General features: G+C 40.5%; 1 protein-coding gene across 1 annotated transcript in view; it reads left to right on the forward strand.

Moving 5' to 3' along the window:
• The first annotated feature begins 454 nt into the window (after window positions 1-454).
• adgrb1a (adhesion G protein-coupled receptor B1a) overlaps window positions 455-22,060 on the forward strand; it is a 124,978-nt gene continuing 103,372 nt past the window's right edge. The window contains exon 1 of the mRNA XM_040117345.1: window positions 455-1,190. Within this exon, the coding sequence (XP_039973279.1) occupies window positions 455-1,190 (736 nt within the window). The remainder of the gene's footprint in view (window positions 1,191-22,060) is intronic.

Here is a 22,060-nt window from a genome sequence, read left to right on the forward strand (position 1 = left end):
AACTTGTGTAATGAAGAAAAACTTAACTAAATAACTGGCTACCTCAGTCCATCTGCTTCTATTCAACTTGTTGTTCCTCTCCAGGGCCCGAGTCACTGTAGTTGCTCTCAGTTTACAGCACAAAGAATAACAGCTGATAAAGATTTCTCATTGCAGAGATAAACAGAATCAGTGTAATCCCATTCCATTGTCTGATCAGATACAAAGTCTAATTTATATCTTGTCTCCTCCATTTCACAGATTCTCGTGAATCTCGAGGTCGACTGATGCAGCCATGGGCCGATCACTGGATCTTTGAGAGCAACGTTTGTCTCCCTCCTCCTCCACCACATCCTTTTCCTCTTCCCCCTCCCCCTTCATCTCTTCTTCCTTTGCCCTACACAGCTATAAGTTGAGTCCTCTAGAAACTAGCAATCAACCTGTTACACTTTCTCCTTCCCTTCATCTGCAAACCATGGCAAGCATTGTTTCTCAGATTCCTGGCCAAGCAAGGTGGCCTCTCCCAGTGCTACTCTTGTATTTTGCCCCTCTGTTGCTGATGGAGGGTTGGTGTCATGCATCCCCCTCAGGCCCAGAGTCGGACTCCTGCTCCACTTTAGTTCAGAGCCGCTTCTTCGGCTTCTTCCTGTCGTCGTCAGTGTTCCCCACCATGCCTTGCTCTTGGACCCTGCAGAACCCTGATCCGCGGCGCTACACCATCTTCATCAAGGTGACCAAACCTACAGAGGACTGCATGCCATCACAGCTACGCACCTTCCAATATGACTCCTTCCTGGAAACCACACGCACCTACCTAGGTATGGAGAGCTTCGACGAGGTAGTGAGGCTGTGTGATACCTCCGCCCCGGTGGCCTTCCTGGAGGCTGGAAAGCAGTTCCTCCAAATGAGGAAGGGACCTCCTCGGGCAGGCACATCCATCACAGATGGCGACGGGGATTTCAAAACAGAGTACCTAGTGGTGGGGAAGCGCAACCCCAGCATGGCGGCCTGTCAGATGCTGTGCCAGTGGCTGGAGGACTGTCTGGCCTCCAGCACATCTAACAGGCCCTGTGGTATCATGCAGACTCCATGTTTGTGCTGGAAGCCACCACCACAGCTCAGTGAGTCAGACAGTTGTTATCACAATGGAGTTTACCTGGAAAACTGTTTACCCAGCGTGAAAGAGAGTGGAAAAGATGATGAGATAAATGGTGAGTTGAAAATCTTTTGCAGTTGCTCAATGCAAAAAGGTTGACTTGAAAATATAATTTGGTAAAAGGATTATGTCACTGTTCATACATCAGCTGCTTAGTTTTCAAAAGAACCTAAATTTACCTGCTAAGTTCAACAATTATCTGCTTCTCTGTAAAGCAATAGGGAGAGATAAGCCATGCTTTCACTGGGTAAAATATATTTACTTTTTGTTTTGGCTAATGTCAAGGTCACCTTGGAGTTTAGCATGCTCTCAGCGAAATGAAAGAGAAACTGCATCTTCAGTAGCAATCAAGCTAGTGAAAAAGTGTATGATTTGGGAATAGTGAGGAGAATTGTATGACAGTAGCGAAAAGCAAGTGGAGTGCTTTGGCTAAAGTAAAGGGGAAAAAAGGAGAGAAAAGGGAAAATAGATGGTTTAAGGTATCATCTGATGCAGTGACCTTGCAAGGTCAGTGCTGTATTCTGCCCCTTTGTGATCCACAGAGGGACACTCGATCGGCTTCCAGGAAGCCTGTGGAAACAGAGGAGTTTAGCTGATATTGGATAGCTTTGGGGACGCTAAGAGCAGTGGGGGTAGTGATGTAAAGAGAGACAAAAGGAAGATAGAAGGAGAGAGGCAGAAATAAGATGGGATAAGGGCCTGTGGCTTGAAGTCTAATTGTCTGCTGCCTGATCCTGGTTCTCCTTCCTTTCCCGCGGCAGACAGGATGTGGCCTGACATCTCTATACTGGCTCCGTCAGGACTTTGGCCAGAGGGATGGAACATTTCTCAGCTTCCCTTTCTCCCCCTAACCTTTCCACCGTCTATCTCTCTCTCGTTCCTCTGCTTCTCTTAGTTGATTCCCCTAATCAGGCTGTGGTCTTAATCTCTCGGCCCTCCTCCTCTTCTGAGCCACCATTGCTGCCTCTCCATCTTTCCCTCCCCAGGCTGATAGTGGGCTGATACTGAGCCAGTCATGGGAAGCCAACCAAGCAGAGAAGTTGTAGTGGGTATCTCCTGCCTTATCCTCCTCCAGTCTCCAGAGCAGCCAATATCCCCTTGCTGCCCCAGCCTCCTCTCTTCTAGTTATTGCACTTATGTAACTCAACAGCGGATGTGGGCTGTTTGTGCCTTAAGGTGTGAAAAATAAAAAAGAACTATACCATCCACTGGTGGCTTTAGCAGCGATAGAAAAAGAATGATGCATTGTAGCTTTTCTTCTCCCTGTGCTTCAATTCACACCGGCAAAACGTCTCCGAGATGATAATCCAAGGTTCCGAGTGAGCGAATGGCTGTGGAACCCTGTAATGAGCTCAAATGGAAGAGGCAAGCAGTCTGTGAATATTTGGCTGGATGGGTGACTGGGTGGATTGAATTGGTGGGTGAAGATTAAGAGAGGCTGGTTAGATATAATGGATTCTGTGTGGAAATAGGTTGGGGAGCCGGGCAGTTATGGCCTGCTATGTAGTGAAAAGGGGAATATACGGGTGATAGTGGTGAGTGATGAATGAAGGAAAGCCAATATATACAGAGACAAGAGAGATAGATTGGTAGAGGAGAATAAAGGAGAGTGAAGAGGGTGACAAGAGCTGAGAGTGGGGGTTTTCTGATGTGGACAGGTTTGATGTGGATAGATAGTTGTTGCTTGGGTCAGGCAATGCACAGCTGGACCTGTTGGTCTCAGCACCTTCAGTACCCGAGGAGTTCATAGATTACAGTCTGTCTCCCAGCCTTCTTCACTCCCTCTCTGCAGAGGGACTAAAGGTCCCACCCAGCAGCAGATGGAGGGGTAAGACACACTGTCAGCACTCGAGCTCTGCTTATGTCCAGCTGAAGGGGACTAGATGAGGAGTTTAGCACCTTGTCAGTGGTGTGGGAGAACTGCCTTTGCTCTGTTTCTCCTCATATGGCCCTGTCTACCCTAAGCATTAAAGTTAACTGAAATACAACTTAGAAAAGAGTACACTATGCGATTTTCTTTGTCCGAGCAGCTTATCAATGAAATGAGAAAGAAAAGTTTTATTCTTCTTAATGGAAACTTTATATTAATGTGACAGCTTTTATCTGGTGCCTCCAAGAGGTAGCTTGATAATCAGAGTGAACTGCCATTTCATTTCGTTCAGCCAGACATCATGCTCATTTTAGACAATTTCTCAGCCAAGAGTCCTGAGTTATAGGTCCATAGTGGATGATCTGCATATCACAATTTACCTCCAGTGCCAATGTTCAGATATTGCAGAAAGCAATAATTGGCATTTAAATGACACAAACAAAAACAAAAAAATCCACAGAAGCTGCAATAGTTTTTGCCAGTAGCCATTAACTTAAGGTTATTCATGATGATCAAACAAAAATGGCACCTTATGAGTTATTTCTATGTGTCAGTTTACAACAAATAGCACAGCTGCATCGACTTCATCCATGTTCATTGCCATTTTTTGGGGTTTGTTTTGTGTGATGTTATAATCTCAAAGGTTACCCATTTCACAGAGTGACTGTTGTGGATTATCGATAATCTATTAATCTCAAAAAATATTAATTTACAATGCAAGTGCAAAGATCTGGTGGCAGTATGTCTGCATTTCTTTATCAATAAATTATAGGGGTAGCCCTGTGTGCATATGGGGTGCATGGTTAGATTAATATATTGACTTACAAATTGATGGGGGTCAATATTACCATTTTATTAATAATACGAAATCTGATGTGGCCCTGTCGATCTCTGGTATGAAAGACACAGTACATCTTGCTTGTCTGCTTTACTGTTGTTATTGTCAACAGGATCATCAATAGGAAGCTCTTAACCTTTATTGATGTGACCTTTTGATCACATTTAAAGGATGAAAGGATGGATCACATGTGTTGTAAGTGTTTTTATCAATACCACTCTGGTTTCAATTAAGAGCCTCTGTGTCTTTGAGTAGGAAGAATTTCGGGGGACATAAAAATCAAATATCCCAGAAAATTAATTTAATCACGGGATATTTGAAGATATTTGCAGTGAGCTGCTTCAGTTAGTTAATTAATAATGCCTTAATACAGTAATTATAGCTAATAAGCAGGAGTCTATGTTGAACACATAGACACAACACAGCTCCTGTGCTGTGTGAGAAATCTTTAACCTTTAAGTTAAGAGAACTGGTCATTTCAGGGCTATTTTTGGAATGTTCTGACATTCAAATGGTCACAGTCAAAGGTCTTGAACAAAATATTGGCTGTTGGTAGCTGCAGTTCAGAAATACCGTCCATGAAAATCCATTTTGGTAGACCTCCAATGTGGTGGGTAATTTGTGTCACGATTTGTGGCACAGAACAGGAGAGGATACATTTGTTGTGGACAGCAGCGGAAACAGTGAGTAATTAAAGGGTGGATCAGAAAGATGTTACGAGAGATGAGAAGGCTCATGAATCAATCGGAACAAAAGAGATTTTGATAGCTTTGAGAAAGCAACAGAAGTGACCAACTAAGTAAACTGAAGGTGAAGGAGGACAGATAAACTTACCCATAATGCCGTGGGATCATCTGGGTCGTAACCTTGGTTGCACATCGTGCACTCTCACTTGCACTCTTGCTTTGCACTCATTTTCAAGTGTGAAATACTTAATAAAGCAGAAAAGCTTGGAAAATAACCAAACAAGGACACAGTGTTACAGACTGAAAGCAGTCTGCACCGAGGCACCTCATTCGTTAGCAGTGTTGCTTAACAGCAAAAAACAATGGGCATGAAATGGACTTTGCTTGTATTGGGGCTTTCTGTGTGGAATTTGCATGGTCTTTCCATGTTGGTATGTAAGACTGGGTGAGTTGAAAACCCCACATTAGCCATAGTCGTGAATATGTATGTTGACAGCTGCATCACTGTCACCGCTGTGAGTGCGACACTCTCATCCCAGAATCAGGATTTGAGTAAACTGGAAGATGCAAAAAGAAAGCTCAGAGGGAAAAAAAAAAAAAGAATAATCAGAGCTTCATATTTCCCAATGTCCAACAGGGGCGGCTGTGGCTCTGGTGGTAGAGCGGGTCGTCCACTAACCGGAAGGCTGATGGTTCTGGTGGTTCGATCCACGGCTCCTCCAGTCCGCATGTCGAAGTGTTCTTGGGCAAGATACTGAACTCCACATTGCCCCCGATGTATCATTGTCGTTTTAGTGTGTGTGTGTATGTATAGAAAGCGCTGTATGTATAGAAAAGAGCACTGTATGAGTTTGTAGTGTAAAGTGCTTTGAGTGGTTGGTAAGACTAGAAAAGTGCAGTCCATTAACCAAACAAGGTCATTTCAAAAGCTCCTCCAACTGGGGTCAAGACATGCAGCTTCCTTTTTGCCTTTGTGAACTGATATATCCATCACAGCCCTCACTCTCCTACAACCTATTGTGCACTGGTCAGTTTTTTTAATGGAACCTTCATACAATCCTCATTAACTCGTTAAAAAAAAGAAAAATCAGGCGATTACCAGGTATTTGTGTTCAGTTGTTCAGCAGTCACTGGTAATTCCATTTGATTAGTTAGACAAATGAAAAAGTCACCGAAGGATGTATTGAAGCTTGTATATAAAGTTATTCAAGTAAAGTTATACACAATAAGTAATAAATAAATGTTGGCACACGCGCTATTTGCCAGGCTTTCAGTCAAAAACACTTACATCACTTACGATCGATCAACCCCCCACCACCACCAAACCAAAAACTAATGATAGTGCAAAGTGAAAAAAAGTTTATGTTGATTTGTAGCTGCTATAATTCTTCTTTGACTTACTTTTATTTGGGGGATAACCATGGTCTACGTTTTGGAATAACAGTTCTCACAATTTGAGAGCTTGGTGTAAACAGGAAGTATAATATTGCTATGAATCCAGTTAGATAGCCATGGTCTACAAATACATTAAAAGTATGCTTAATTAGCTATTAGCTGTCCCTGTTTGCAGTGCAGACAGCTATCACTTAAGAAAAGATCCTGAAGAAAACTTAAAAATGAGGTGATTCTCGGGCACGTTCTGCAGCTATAAGGACGGTCTGTATCCTATAATTTCTAAGGGGATTGACGGTTGTTTATTGTCAGTGCTCATCAGAGATAATAATATACTCAGGATGCATAAGTCACATTGTGTGTAAAAAGGTGTGCGTCATGACTGTTCAGACTTGACTAAGTTATGACTCTGAGAAGGAGTGTGAATCTTAACGCTCACGCCTCACATCTCTCCATCCACATCTCCCTTCAGCCGTCACAGTTTGGAAAACTCTCTCAATGAACCCACCACCAACGGGGTGCATCTTGTTAGATACAGCACTTAAAGGATATCCACTGATACCTTAGCCTATCCCAACATAAATTGGGCCAGAGTCAAGGACCACCCCAGGCAGCCTATCACATGGCTAGTGCACTTAGATAATTCTGGTTTATTTTAACGTGTTGTATTTCCCATTAATGTGGCTATTGTGGCTCTATGGGTCATGCTATCTTTACACTCACCACCTGCGTTGTTGAGATTTAGGGAAAACAAAGACTAGCGCAAAGTATTCATCCGCATGCACCACTTTACATGCGTGAGGCCGACTTTCATTGCTGTTATACTGTTTTCTGAGGAAAATCAGAAAGTTAAACGCAATGGCGAATTATGCCGTGGATTAAAATAAGGACAAGTCATTTCACTGTGGTGGCCGACTGTATTTATTAGAACCAAAGTAAAAAGATGAGGAGCTAAAACAAACAGGCAGAAAGGCCACAGGACCATCCTGAGAGACAACGTTCCTCAAGAACCAGCTGACTGAGCAGAAAACCTTTTGCTGCAGGTTCCAGGCATTAAAAATAGATGTCTCCACGGATTATAGCAATTCCAGCAGTGTAACTACAAGAAATGATTTTGCGGCAGTTATCAACATTGTCGTCCTGGAGACTTTTAATTCACCTCTCCAAAACTGACTGAAGACAGAGGCCGACTGGACAAATGCTCAGCTCTCTATACAGTAAGAAAAACTGATTACGACATGTAAAATGCTGTGTGTGGGATTACACTATGTGACCCCACCCGCAAACACTAGCATCTGTTTATATTCCTGGACCCACTGTAAAACATATTCAAAAGAGTTGTTTTATGCAGGGTGATTAGGTCAGCCGGCAAGTTGCCCCAGATGTAGATCCCTATAAATTAGCCATTCCTAGCTGCTACATTATTTGGAAAACTGTGAATTGCTTGTGCTGCTTTCCCCAATATACACTGTTTTGTGCATATTGGGGAAAGTCCTTTCATGGTGCGCAAAGTGGCAAATGCAAAAGTTAGCACGACCCATAGAGCCGAAATAGCAACATTTATGGTCCAATGGCCCAATACATGCTGGGATAGGATACAGTATTTTGTGGACTGTTGGAGGGAACTGTCTCTACTGTCTCTCTGTTTTGCTGATCATGTCTCTCATGAAGACTGTCATAGTAACTGGTGCTTGAAGAAACAAAGTTGATCTTGTCTAGTCTGCTTTTGACAGGAACTGCCAACTCACCACACAGGTCTCATATTTCCTTTTCTATAATCGTGTTGGACCCTGGGGAATATGAAGCATTGAATATTCTTTTTTTTTCTTTTTGCATCTTCCAGTTTTCTTAAATCCTGATTCTGGGATGAGATTGTCACACTCACAGCAGTGACAGTGATGCAGCTGTCAACAACTAATGTACAGTATGTGCTTTTTGTTTGTGTTTTCACCACTGACCCAGTCAGAGAGCTTTAGTGACTACTTTCCCAACATATAGAGTGTGACCAGTGCATCACAGATTTAAAGGACCAGTGTGTAGGATCAGGGGGATCTATTGGCAGAAATGGAAGCTAATATTCATAATTATGTTTGCATAAGTGTATAATCACCTGAAACTAAGAATTGTTGTGTTTTCATTGGCTTAGAATGAGCCCTTCATATCTACATAGGGAGCAGGTCCTCCTCCACAGAGCTCACCATGTGATGTCTACAGTAGCCTAGAATGGACAAGCCAAACTCTGGATCATTAGCCGACGGCCACCATAGGTTCTCCTACACGCTTGGAAAGGGAGGGAGTGAGGGGAGGGGTATTCGGTTGGTTGCAATCAACAATTTCAGCACTAGCTGCCACTAAATCCTGCACACTGGTCCTTTAATGAAATGATCAAAGCTGAACTCATATGCTACTGTATTAGGTTTACCCAGCTGGCCTGAATTTAGTCCTACTTCTTGGGAGTCATAATGTTTTTCTTTTTTTATATATATATAAATGGGTCAGCCTTAAAGACACAGAGTTTCTGTGTTAATTGTTCAGTTATCTCTTTGTATATGCCAAATATAGGTCAAAATTCACTTTTTCTTAAATATCAAAATCCCTCTCCTTTCTCTTCTTGTGAATCAACTGTGATTTGGTTGAATAGCTAACCACCCTCCAATCCTATCAAACCATATTTGACCAACAGCTTGTGGGTCGTAGTAACAGAGTAATATCATGCCGAAGTAGGAGGTGTGTGTTTTGATCTCAGTTGGCAAAAATGATGTTTATGTTTTCAAAAGAGGGATTTGAAGTCTCATTTATTCATTTTTCCCTCGTCCTCCTCCTGGTCTTAACAAAACAGGTGAGGGAGGTTTGAGTGGCGGCCAACAGTCCTCCACATCCTTCTGTTTTGTGCCATATTCATACAAGCTATGCTCACTTTTGAACCAGTAAAGTCCAAAGGATTTGATTTAAATACCCCTCGCAAATATACTTTGTCCGCATTCTGCTCCACTCGGATGCTCAAACTTCAGTTTCACTGCAACTTTAAAATGACCATAAACTTAAATCAACTATATAACATATTAAACCCAATTATTTAAATCCTGGGCATGGGAAACCCCCACAGGTGATTTGAATTTATTTGCCTCATTACACCTCTTCTAAGGTCTGAGTGGCTGCGTACGCTCCCTCCCTCTTCTTATGGTTTTGTTGCTCTCATTAGAGCAGGACTAATTACACTTAAATCATTGTTATTGGTTGACCTCATGTGACTCCCTGCATAGTTCTGCCCACCTTCGGTGAGCTGAGGTGTAATCTGCCAGGCTAAGAAAATGTGAAGTTTGAGGATGTGCATGGCCTTAACCAAATTCAAGGAGTCCTAATCAAAATTGTTTATTCATGTTATATGTGGATTGTTGTAACTCCAAAATACTAAATACTAAATACTCCTAACTCGGTACTGGTATTGACTTCAAAAATCCCTTATCATTATGGGGCTGTATCAGCACGTCTCAGACCTAGACAGCTTGACAACCATTTTGTTAATAGCTCTGGAGGCAATAGAACAAGGATAGGTGGTTATGTGTATTAAACTGACAGCAAGAGGAATAGGATTTGAAACTTCTGACTCTCTCCTTTTGAGCTTTAACTTTACTGTCTCCAGCGGCAGCCCTGGAATGCCAGAAAAGTGTTGTGATACATCATTTCACTACTTTGATCACTATCTAATCAGCGCTGTCTGACATATTGATTGTGATGGAAGGGTAAAGAAATAGAAAATTACCAGATTGATCCACGGTCTAAAAAAGTGACAGCATATGGAAAGAAGAAAGAAGAAATACTCATAAACCCTCCTGACTTGCGGTTTATTCCTGCTGCTGGAAGCCGGCTGCAGCTGAGGTAGATGAATGTGAGCGCGATGTCTCTCCCCGCAAGCCTCCGCAGGACGTACCGCATTGTTGCTAAACTAAGGGATTTCCAACCCGCCTCCATAAGGAGCACTGAGGAATCCTAAAGCAAGGCTAATGCATTAGGTCCTCTTCACACTCATATGCATTGGACGTGCACACCTGTGTGCGTACACATACACACTGTATACAGCACTCATGCACGTGTGGTGAAATGTCACACCAGAAAGTGGCACATACATTGGTGCAACATGCATTGTTCCTTTGTGACGAAGCATGGGTGGCCGACTGAGAGAGGGAATAAAACTGATTTTGTGTGTGTGTGTGTGTGTGCGTGTAATGCATGCGTGTGACCATGTGTAGAGAGCCAGGTATGGTGGTCACAACAGGGGGCGCCGTGTGGGCAGGAATAAAAAAGAGAGATAGCATTGAGATGCTCCATGCTGGTGTGGAGGTCACTCCGTCTGCAGGGAGCCTCACAGCCTGTTTGGGAAGTTTTCTTATGGAGCTTTTTCTTTTAGGTTAGAGGCAGGGAAAATAATTAGCACACACGAGTGGTCTTATTTGTGGTCACAACATGTTCACCTCCTTCATAATCGGTGTAATCATTAGAGAACGGCGGCTGTGATTACAAGCAACACAGTTATTTCTTTACAAGTCAAATTAATACAATTGACAGTTCACATTGATATATTTAAGTAAGTGTTACATCAACAATGGGAGAAAGTGGGAGAAGTCTAGCACTGCACCAAAGAAAAAATATCATAAAGATGGAGCATTTGGCATCATTACTGCTTTACTGCTGTGCTTTCTGTTAAGGTAACTGCTCGATTGACATATATTGCTGATGTAGTTGTTATATAGGAGAAAGTGACAGTTTTAAGCATGAAATTTTTCATACTTTATTGTGTTTATTGTGCAAATGGATAAAATTTCCATTTTTCCCCGTGGTCATTGGTACAAGAAAGTTACGGTTGTTTTATTGTTAGGCGACAACTAGCAGCCGTGTGAGACACCATCAGTCCCTCCAGCAAATGCCCCAAAACAACATGTTTATATTCAAATAACAGTTTTTTTATAGTTATAGTTTTTATTAAGCATCAAAGTCTGTGTTGGGAAGAGCTTAGGGTGGATGGATAGGTAGACAAAACATTTGACTTCAAACATTTCCTGTTTCAAACCAATCGACATCAATGTTGTTTCATTTAACCATGATGGCGATCATTCTGTAACCTTAACCACGTGTTTATAATTGTAACAAATGACAACAAAGGTCCTCTAACTTAACAAAGTACTTATTTCAACCCAAACCCCGATCTTTCCGTAAACCTAACCAGGTTGTTTTTTTCCCTAAGCCTAACCAAACCTTTACCATAGCATTGTCACATCATAAAGGTTTAATTATTTATTTTTCAACAATGATTTTTAGCAGTTTATCTGTGGGAAATCTCCTACAGCCGTACGGGGGTTAATTCAGGAAACACTCCTATGGGTCACATCAGAGGGAAGGGACAAGTGACCTATATGGTCGTTTATGTTGGAGGACTTGTTGAAAACATCACAACTCACTAATTCAGAAATGACAGAAAACCCCATTTGACCTGGTCACATTTTTCATTTAACAAGCATTTAACTGACAACTCTTGTGTTTTCAGAACTTTTTGAAAGGAGCAAAATAGCTACAATTCCAGCTGCAACATAAAGTTACCATGGGCATATGGCAACATCTGTCTCAGCTGACTGCTTTCGCAAAGCTGTTTAGGCTGATAAAAAAAACTAAATTTGTACATCAAAATCAGCTCTATACTGCAACTTTAATGCTAACATACACTGCAGACAAATGTACATTACTGTCCTTGTGGTAGTACCACTTAAGAGCTCTCCAGACTTCATTCGGTAGTGAGATATTTTCTCACTGTGCTTCATTTACGCATTATTAATGCCTTTTGCATCAAAAATTCCTTTTTCTCAGGGTCAATCGAACCAGACACACGGAAAACATACTCATACCATTGGAGTAAGCTAGACTTTCTCTGATATCAGTATATCTAATATCTGTTTAGGATAAAAGCTCATAAATATGTATCATGCAAGAGAGTAAAGATCAGTGGATATCTGTTTAAAACAATATTTTCACATAAGATCACTATTAAAATGAACTCTTAGGGATGTATCTCCCATTCCCAGGTCTTGATAGCTGGTGCATATCGTACACAATGAGACATCTCAATGAAGTATTTCTTACACAGTTGCAATGGCTTTTAAGTGGATTTCTTTTCTGTCTAAAACATCAGCTGATTTTTCTTTCTGTGTGCTGTCAGTCCCCCGAAGAGCATTTTTTCAAAGCAACCTATTAAGGTGTTTTCAGATTAAAGATGTGGCAAAATTCTGCCTTGCATGAGCCAGAATAGATAGAAAAAGGAAAGACTGGAGCAAAAAAAAAACAAAAAAAAACAATGAAGTAGTTACTACAACTGTAGTATAAATATATATTTTTTACCATTTCTAAGGCTCAGAATGTCCATGCTCATCAGCATAGTTTTCATACCCTTGCAACACTGACCCCCATTCATGTGTGGTGAGTTAAATAATTTTAAATTGTGTTATATTTTTTAGCCATGCTATCGGCATGGCTATATGAATAGCAAGGTTGGTCAGTCAGCCGTCCAGTCCACCACTTTGGTCCTGAAAGACCTTTATATCTTTCATGATCCCCAAAGGATTGATGACAATGACTTTGGTGATCCTCTGACTTTTCATTGAGCACCACCAGCAGGTAAAAGATTTTCATTTATCTTGTGAAATATTTCAACATCTACCAGATGAACTGCCATGAAATTTTCTGCGGACATTCCATGGTTCCCAGACAATGAAGCCTACTGACTTTGGTGATCCCCTGACTTTTTATAGCGCCACCAGCACGTTGACATTTGTGGTTTTGAGTGAAATGTCTTAACTGTTGGATGGATTGCCATTTTATTTGGCCCATGTCCCCATCAGAATGAACTGAAATAACTCTGGTGATCCTCTTCATTTAGTGCCATCATTAGGTCGAAATTTTAATTGGTCCAGCACTATGGTTTATGACCAAATACCTGCAAACTTAGAGACATTTACATCAGCCTCAGCCGTAATGTGTCTTTAGTGCTGCTTACTAAATGTCAGCACACTAATGAGCTTATCTAAGATGGTGAACATTTTAAGCATCATGTCTAACATGAGCATCTTCGCAATTTTGTCATGTGCATGTTAGTATGCTGTCACTGAGTCAATGCACTTCTAAGCACCACTGTGCCGCCTCCCAGAGTTACTAGCATGGCACCAGACTCTAACGTATAAAGTACCACTGCCATGCCGTTTAAAGGCATTTTTCGGTAGCCTACAGTAACTTATTCTGCAAATTACAGCATATGGTTGGCGTAGCTAAGACATGTAGTGACTAAGCCTGTATATAAAGGCAATGAAAATCAAGCAAAGCTAGCCTGGGGTTAAGGTTCCAATATTAGCTCAGAGAACACTCCCAGCCACTACAGAAATGAACAACTTAGCATTTTAACAAAGTTCAAGGCAGTGACCTCGCTACTCATGAAGTCTCTGGCCTTTATCAGCTCCACCTGTTCTCTGTCAAAGGACTCACTTGAACTTAAAGTAAGCGTGAAGCAGGTTGAGGAATTGTCTGTCTCCTTCCCAGAGGCTGCCTGTAAAATGAAGGCCTATCTCAGGTCCCTCCTCACGCAGCCTGAGGGTTTATTAAACATTCATGCTTTAATTAAGCAATTTTACCGCTGCTACTTACCAGGTGATGATAAAAGCACTGCTTCAGGATGAGAATGGCAAGCAGATAAATGTGTATGTGAATGTGTAAAAGTGTCCTACATGAGAAACCATTAATTTCCTGCCATAAAGAGAAGCGTGAGGATTAGAGAAAAGACAAGTTGAACTTTTTTTTACCTGCCTCATCAGTTGTGTGTGACTGCAGGAGAATGGATGGAGGATGCTGAGATATGATAGGGATCCCTCTGTTTTTTGACAGGCAGCTTGTCACTCTTTCTCTCTTTTCTCTTCAGCATTTTACACTTCATCTCTTCATCACACCATCCAACACTTTTTTTGTTTTTGGAGGAATCCAGTAGAGTCTAGAAAATTTGAAACCCTATTTCCCCACTCAGAAAAGTGCTCTATTACTGAGATACAGTGTTGTATCTACGAAGGGTGAAATTGTGTGAGTGAGGGAGAAAATAGAGAATTACAGTGTGTCTTCATGTTGCCAGTCTCCTTGGCTGTGAGGACATTTAATGCTAGTCTGACTGTCTCACCTACGTTTTTCAGATTTGATGACTTGGACAATGAAGATGAATTACCTAGTATCACACTGCAATGTACGAGTTCACTGTTGCTGTGGGCCAGAGCTGAAACCCTCTATGTGTGTGTGCGTGTGTGTGTGTGTGTTCGTGTGTGTGTGTGTGTGTGTGTGTGTGTGTGTGTGTGTGTGTGTGTGTGTGTGTGTGTGTGTGTGTGTGTGTGTGTGTGTGTGTGTTCTGTGTGCCTCTGTGTCCTTGTTATGAGCAGGAGGTAGCTCTGCGGGACAGCTGTAAAGGCTGCTCTCCTTGGCAGTGTCACCTGGAATGACACCCAGAGGTGACACCCTGTCAGTACACACACCAACTCTACACATAGCACACGCACACAAACACACACACACACACACACACACACACACACACACACACACACACACACACACACACACACACTAATACACGCCCATAATAAGCTGAGTGGATCTTGGCCAAAGCTTGCCAGGTCCACGAAAAGAACTCATTAGTGCAGACATATTGTTCTCTTCTAACATAGCACACACGTGATCAGAAAATGTGCATCCCAATGCAACACACACCCCTCAGACCCAAACTTACTGATATTTACTGACAGTTGGCTTGATCATATAGATCATGATCATGTAACCAAGAGGTTTCAGGGTGAACCCCGTACATGGACTCATTTTCAGATACAAATGGCTGAAAAAAAAACATTTCAAAATGTAGGTTGCTTTTATTTCACAATGAAAGTGAGCTGTTATAAAAGATAACTTCATCCAGGATTAACAAATAAATCCTCAAACTTCATTCAAAGAGACAAATTAGCTGGATTAGAATTAAGAGGATTATTTTAGCCTGATATCACCATTTTAGCCTAAATTAGTTAAGCCACAGGGGGTCCAGGAGCTCTGGCTCTTTCTGTTATTTGTCTACAGACCTCTCCACCTGTCACCCTGTCTTGTGTTTCTGTATTGGAGTCATCAAGCCTTGGGATAAAGTGGCTTCACAAAGTATTCAGTCCTCTTCACTTTTTGCATACCTTATTTTGTTGTAGTTTTAATTTTAATTGGATAAAATTGCCATTTTTGCGGCTGAATATACACTCAATTATCCATAATGACAAAGAGAAAACATGTTTCTAGAAATTTCTGCAAATGTTTTAAAAATCAAAAACTGAAATATGAGTTTCAGTTCACACTGCCCAGACTGATTAGGCATCTCATCACACAATGTGGATGATACTGTTACTAACTTCTCATCTTACCTCTAAGCTGTTTTTACCTTTTTTGAGATTCCACAATACAAATATATTAATGCATTTTTAATCATTGCTTTACAATTTATTGTAGATGGAAAAAAAATATTCAATATCAAACTAACTTTTGTCTATCCGACAAGAGTGCTATGCTATGAGGGTAGTTTGGGAAGTGTAGGAAATCACTAAGTGAAAAAGGAGAAGAAAGGACAGGTTGAGAAAATGCAGTTTGTGTATAAGGTAGGGGGGGTATCCCGTCTTTCCCATTCTGACAACTTTGCATGAATGCAGAATAAACATCTCGACATATCGCAGTTAGCAGTGTAATCATGAGCATGTTAGCATGTTGATGTTAGCATTTAACTCAAAGCACTGCTGTGCCTATACAGCCTCACAGAGCAGCTACCATGACTGTGGATATTTAGTTTTGTTATACAATAAAGACATAACTCAAACATTTTTAGAACCACATTAATAAAAGCTACAAAGATCTTCTGTGCTGCTGCTGCAACATGAGGGGAGAGAATGCCCAATATAACAATAATTATTACTTTTATTTTTCTGCCATTTTGCCTTTAGTTAACAGTTACAGTAGAGATACTGTATAGACAGGAAGTGCAAGAGGAGAAAGTGAGAGAGAGAGAGAGAGAGACATAGGACATAAAAGATAGAATCATAGCTGGACTCTTATGGTTATGTGGTACACGCTTGAGTTACTTGGCCACAGGACAGCCCATAATTATTGTTTTTCCATCAAACTTAGCCCTACTTCTGTAATACCAGTCAAACTTAATTGTCAATAACAGGACAACATGATAATCATAAGAAATGTTACGCCTGCAACTCAACTCTCTGTGTGTAATGCATTGGCTTTATAATCAACTTCTGGGAGCTGCTCCTCTTTTCTTCCTCTCAGTTTAGATTGATTTATTTACTCTCATTTATTTCTCATCAAAGCATCACAACATGATTACGGGGTGCCTTTTCACATTTAGGTGCTTGATAGACTTCTTATCTTTTCATTGCTTTCATATCCACTACAGATTGTATTGCCCAATCTAATCTCAAACAAAAATTACAATTCATTATTTTTTGGCTTTCTGAAAAACACATGCTATTATTGCAGCTCAGATGCCTAGAGGCTCTACATTGAGTAAATCTTTTCAGTCTGCTTCAGCTAAATCAAATTCTAATTCCCCTTTAGATTTTAGCTCTTCACTCTCTCAGCGTAGTCCGGCATAAACATGGCTGATGAATTATCTTTATCTGTGGTGTTAGCTGTGACGTGTTGTGCTTATGCTGCTGTTTTCAGTTCAGTAGATAAATTTGGTTTTAATGTTTTGGCTGTTTAATTGTTGAAGGTTAAAAACTAACCTTGGATGCAGCTATCCGGTTGCTGACATCAGCCAACATCCTGTCAATGTTCATTCAGTTTTTCATTCATTCTCTGCCTGCTTTGCCTTCTTTCACCAACTGTCTAGTCCTTTCAGAAACTGCAACTCCAACCTGCCCTGCAGCAACCCCAGCTCTTCCCACCTTTCCAGTCATTTTATTCCTCCAGGCCCACGTGCTCACCTGTTCCCCCGTCCCTCATCAGCTCCCTAGTATACATCATATACTGGTCCACTTCCACTTGCAGGCTGCCAGGTTGACTATTGGGCCATCCCACCCATAGCTTTCCAGCCTTTTGTATTTTCCTGTCTTTGCTTGCCTTTTTTTGGCCTCCTGCATGTTTTTTGACTTTTCCTTTTGCCTGCTCCCTTTTTGTGTTTTTGCCTGGTGTTCCTGCCTGCCTGTTACCAACAACTGCCTACTTGCAGACTTTTCCTAAGCCCTTTCCTGCTCCAGCCTGCACTACCTTTCAATGGAGGTGAACATTGGAACTTTAAAACGGTGTCTCAGAGTTGCTTGTTGAGTCCAGTGATTTTCTGAGCTTTGAAACATTCATCATCTCTGTTCAGTAAAATTCAATGGAGGAGGACAATAAAAGTAGGGTCAAGGCAGGAAGCATCTTAAGGCAAACATCCACCTCTAAAAGTAAAATTCTGTCATACACTTTTCACATTTTTCTTAAATTAAGGCCTAGGTTTTGGTTTGAAGTTACTCTAATCCTCTAAAAAATATAGTGTGCTTCTGACTTTGTGTCATCAGTTTGTGTCTGACCCTTTCCTGTCTCATTGTTGCAATGTACCTGTGCACAAAGCCAGCAAAGAAATGTTTTCCCAGTTTGGTGTGGAAGAACTTGACAGGCCTGCACAGAGCCCTGACCTCAACCCCGTCCATAACCTTTGGAATGAACTGGAGCACCGACTGTTAGCCAGGCATTTATAACCCAACATCAGTGTTGGACCTCACTAATAATCTCCTGTCTGAACAGGAGCAAATCTCTGCAGCCAGGTTCAAACATCCGGTGGAAATCCAGAAGACTGGAGGCTGTTACAGCAGCACATTAATGACCATGGTTTTGGAATGAGATGGTCAGTCACGTATGGAGCTTTTTTCAACTTTCTTATTGTGGTTTGAAAAGACAGTGGACGAATTTCCTTCAGCCTGGCCTATTTTCATGTATACTGTACAACAGATGATTGAAAGTTCTTCACTAAGACATCAATGTGAAACATTTCCTACACCTAATTAGATAAACACAGCACTTAGAGAGCCGTTATTGGTCTTTACTTCCTATTTGCAGTGCAAAAACATTTCAATAATTCAGAAAACAATTTCTCCAAAATCCACCAAAATCAGTCTTGCAATGTTGTTGCAGTGTTGCAGAGTCATACTTCGTTTTATATTTATTTATTTAACCTTTATGTCCCCTGCTTAATTTATATGCTCATTTAAAGCAATGCCATGTTTACAGTTGAAATGAAATAACAGGAACAGGCAGAGTCATTAATAGATAGGATACAGACTGCCCTCCCATAAAAAAAGCAACCCATGTCATTGTTTGTGCAAGCACTTCATTATGGCCAATAGTTATGTTTTATTGATAAATGACATCTAGCGGCTGTTTGAGACAGCATCAGTCTTTTCAACAAATGTCCATGGATGTATTAAGAAAGCTCATAGAGTTCTCATCATACATCCATGCAAATGCTGCAAAACAACATATTTATGTTTAAATGAAAAAGCCCTCTATGGCTGTAGTAATTATGAAAGGGAGCAAAGGAGGAAGTCAGGTGATGTCATTATATAGAGAAAAACTCTATGATTCAACATTGTTTATTTTAACCGTGACTGTTGCATAACCTTGATGATGTGTTTATTATTGTAACCATGACTTCCGTAGGGACGCTAATTCATTCGATCGCCAGCTCCTCCGATCCGCATGTCGAAGTCTCCTCAGGCAAGATACTGAACCCCAAATTTCCCCCGATGTATCATCAGTGTGTGCGTGTGTATGTATAGAAAAGTGCTGTATGAATGTGTGTCTGAATGGCTGAATGTGGCCGCAGTGTAAAGCACTTTCAGTAGTTGAAAAGACTAGAAAAGTGCTATATAAGTGCGGTCCATTTCCCATATACAACATGTAATGGGAGACAGTGTGCTGGAGGTACATTCACATGCTGTTTAATGTGCTGCAGTTGTGCAGCTAATTACTTTTCCCCGGTTTATTTGGCTGCTGTCTGGCTGTTTGTCAGTGTGAACATCTAGAACGTTCAAGTTATCACTTTAACCAAATGTCTGGAAACAAGTTTTTTATCTACATAGGCAAAACTAGAGGGGTATCTTGAAGCCAAAAAAAAAAAAATTTAACTTTAAAAAAAAAAAAAAAAAAAAATTAAATATAAATTTCTTCCTTTTGGTGTATGATTTTTTGCTTTTTTATGGTAATGATAAGACTCGGATGTATTCAGAGTTTGCAAGGATAAGGGCAGAAAAACTGGCTAGGGGAACCAGGGGCAAAAATTAACTATGGGTCCCTTTTGATGATTGTGTGTTTTGTATGTGGTAATCTCACTAAACACTGATTTATGTAGGAAAATGAAAGCTCAATATAAACTGAAATACTAAAAGATTTAATACTAGATTTTTAACTTAGGGCCCCTTGACAATATGGAGCCTCAATATAAGGTATTAATACAAAATTCGCCTTGAGGCTCCCTGCATTTCCTTTTTATTGTGCTTTACCATTTCATAGATTTTTTTCAAATAAATTTGCTACTCACAAAATTACCAAAAAGTAATTTTTGCAAAGAACAACCTGGTGTCGTCAATGCTCCTGTGGCTCTGGAGCCGCACAGCAGTGAAAAAATACTATGCTGATCAGACAAAACAAGAAAAAGTGCAGAAAAAATAAAGCTTTACTGCTGTGTGTTGTGTACAAACAGTACAACCCATGAACCTGATGATTAAAGCATGTGTATATCATAATGCCATAACATTTCAGTAGCCATGTCCAACATTTCCCATCAGAGAAAAGTATTTTTATGATTTCATAAACAAGTTTTTGATGTGATTTCAAGACCAAGCAATACAATACACTTGCCTTTTTCCTGGTCCTGTTGACTTGCACTGCCTGATGCCTAAATCTTAAGTGTAGATTTCCTGCCATAAAACTGGCAGAGAGGATTCTGTGCTTGCTTTTCATTTTCTATTTTGTAGCATTTTATTTCAGCCGCTGAAAAAGATAATGGTTTATTTGAAGAATGAAAACTGATATTGAATGCAAACACTCAAAAGGCCGTCCTAGATGTGTTCAGGCTTCTGAAGTATTGCATTGGATTTCTTGACTCCTCACTTTGCATGCGGAAACTCTTTTCATTTTGTTTCCAACAAACAACTTGAAAACTTGAACTCTGAAGACCTTTTGTCACCCGGCTAAAATGTAGAAACTAATTTCCATCTAGTTTTTCCCGCAGGCTTAAATGTGGTTGCTCTCTTTGTGCCACTAGAGCCTTAAGTACAAGAAGCCAGCATAGCTCTCCATGTGGTTTAAATACTTTTTAATAACAGGAAAAGGCCTGGCTGTTCCCATTGCTGTTAGCAGACTAAGATGCATTGCAACACACAAAATACCATTCAGCTCACAGATTTCCATCTGTTAGATACTGGACATAGAGAAATGAGGGTTTAATCCGGTGCTTCTGCATAGAACCATAATGACTCCAGACACCTCTGATTTAAAACAGGTCAAACAGCATTAAGAACCCAGTAGATCTGCTCTAGTACAAATCTGGCTGAGACATGTTAGAGGTCTTAAATTCCTCATTAATTAATGCGAAGGTTGCACATGCAGAGGATACAAAATCTTTTTAATTGCATTTGTTTCATTTTCTGAGGGTTGAAGTCTAGTCAAACTTTTCACACACCAGCCTCCAATTATAACTAAAAAGTTTCACATAAATATAGATTAAGTATTTCCAGCTTTTTTCTATGCCACTTTGCTGTAGGGTGGGCTGTTATTGCTTTTTATTGGCCATTGGTGGAAATTTTAAAAACATTCCCATTTCTTCCTAATGGAGATAGAGATCTTTAAAAACACACCACAAAGTTCCTAAAAAAGCTGGCCACTGCAGTCCTTTTAATTCAACTCAAATAGGAGGACATTATAATGATACATGATTGTTGAAAATGTCATTCCCGAAACCATGGTCATTAATGTGCTTCTCTAACAGCCTCCAATCTTCTGGTTTCAGGCTTTCCACCAGATTTTAGAACCTGGCTGCAGAGATTAGCTCCTGTTCAGGCACATGAGCATGAGTGAGGTCCAACACTGTTGTTGAGCAATAATGCCTGGCTCAAAGTCAGTGTTCCAGTTCATCCGGAAGGGATTGAATGGGGTTGAGGTCAGGGCTCTTTGCAGTGACAGTTAAGTTCTTCGTCTCCTAAGTGAGAAAACCATTTCTTTATGGAGCTGGCTTTGTGCATGGAGATATTGTCATTTTGAAACAGGAAAGCGTCTTCAACAAACTGACAAAAATTAGGAAGAACACTATTTTCTAAAGCATCAATGGACCCCACACAAGAACCAATCACAGAAACAGATTCATTTTTAAGTGTCACATAGCGGTGATTTAGAGAACTTGTCGCATTCACCAATTTTCTCTTATACAGAATGTGTATTAAGAAAAGTCATACAAAAAAGTGGTACAAAGTCATTGTAGTATTGTTGATAGTCTGCCTTTTATAAATTAGGGTATAAAAAAAAATTAGGGTCAAAAAGATTTTGAGCTTGTAAATTGATGTTAGCAAATAATTCCAAAGTTTGTAGTTGTATTTGTAAACCTGTAAAATATATCTGCATGAGAAATTCAAGTTTGTGTATGTGTAGAAAACATTTGTGTTTGTAAGAAAAAAATTAATAATAAGACTAGGTCAAAACTAATACTACAACAGCTACTTTGAATGGAAAGTAGCTAAAGACTGCTTGTTGCTTGATGATGCAATACGCTAATTAGCATAATCATGATGTCATTGCGTTGTATTTGGATTCTGACTGGTGTCAGGCTCACTAATACAGTAATTTAATACAGCTGAATTCCTAATAAAGCTGTTTTCATTTACATGTTTTTCTGATTCTGTTACTAGACAATGGAAAAAGTATGAAATAGTTACTGAAACGCGGCCCATTAAGACCAGCAGTCACTTCCAAGCTGCTGCTCTGCTCTGCTAAAATCCTGGCTTTATAACAGCAGCGTCATCTGAAAAAATCACCATGAATACATGAAATGATCA

The sequence above is a fragment of the Xiphias gladius genome, chromosome 22 (assembly GCF_016859285.1).
Source record: "Xiphias gladius isolate SHS-SW01 ecotype Sanya breed wild chromosome 22, ASM1685928v1, whole genome shotgun sequence".
NCBI lineage: Eukaryota > Metazoa > Chordata > Actinopteri > Istiophoriformes > Xiphiidae > Xiphias > Xiphias gladius.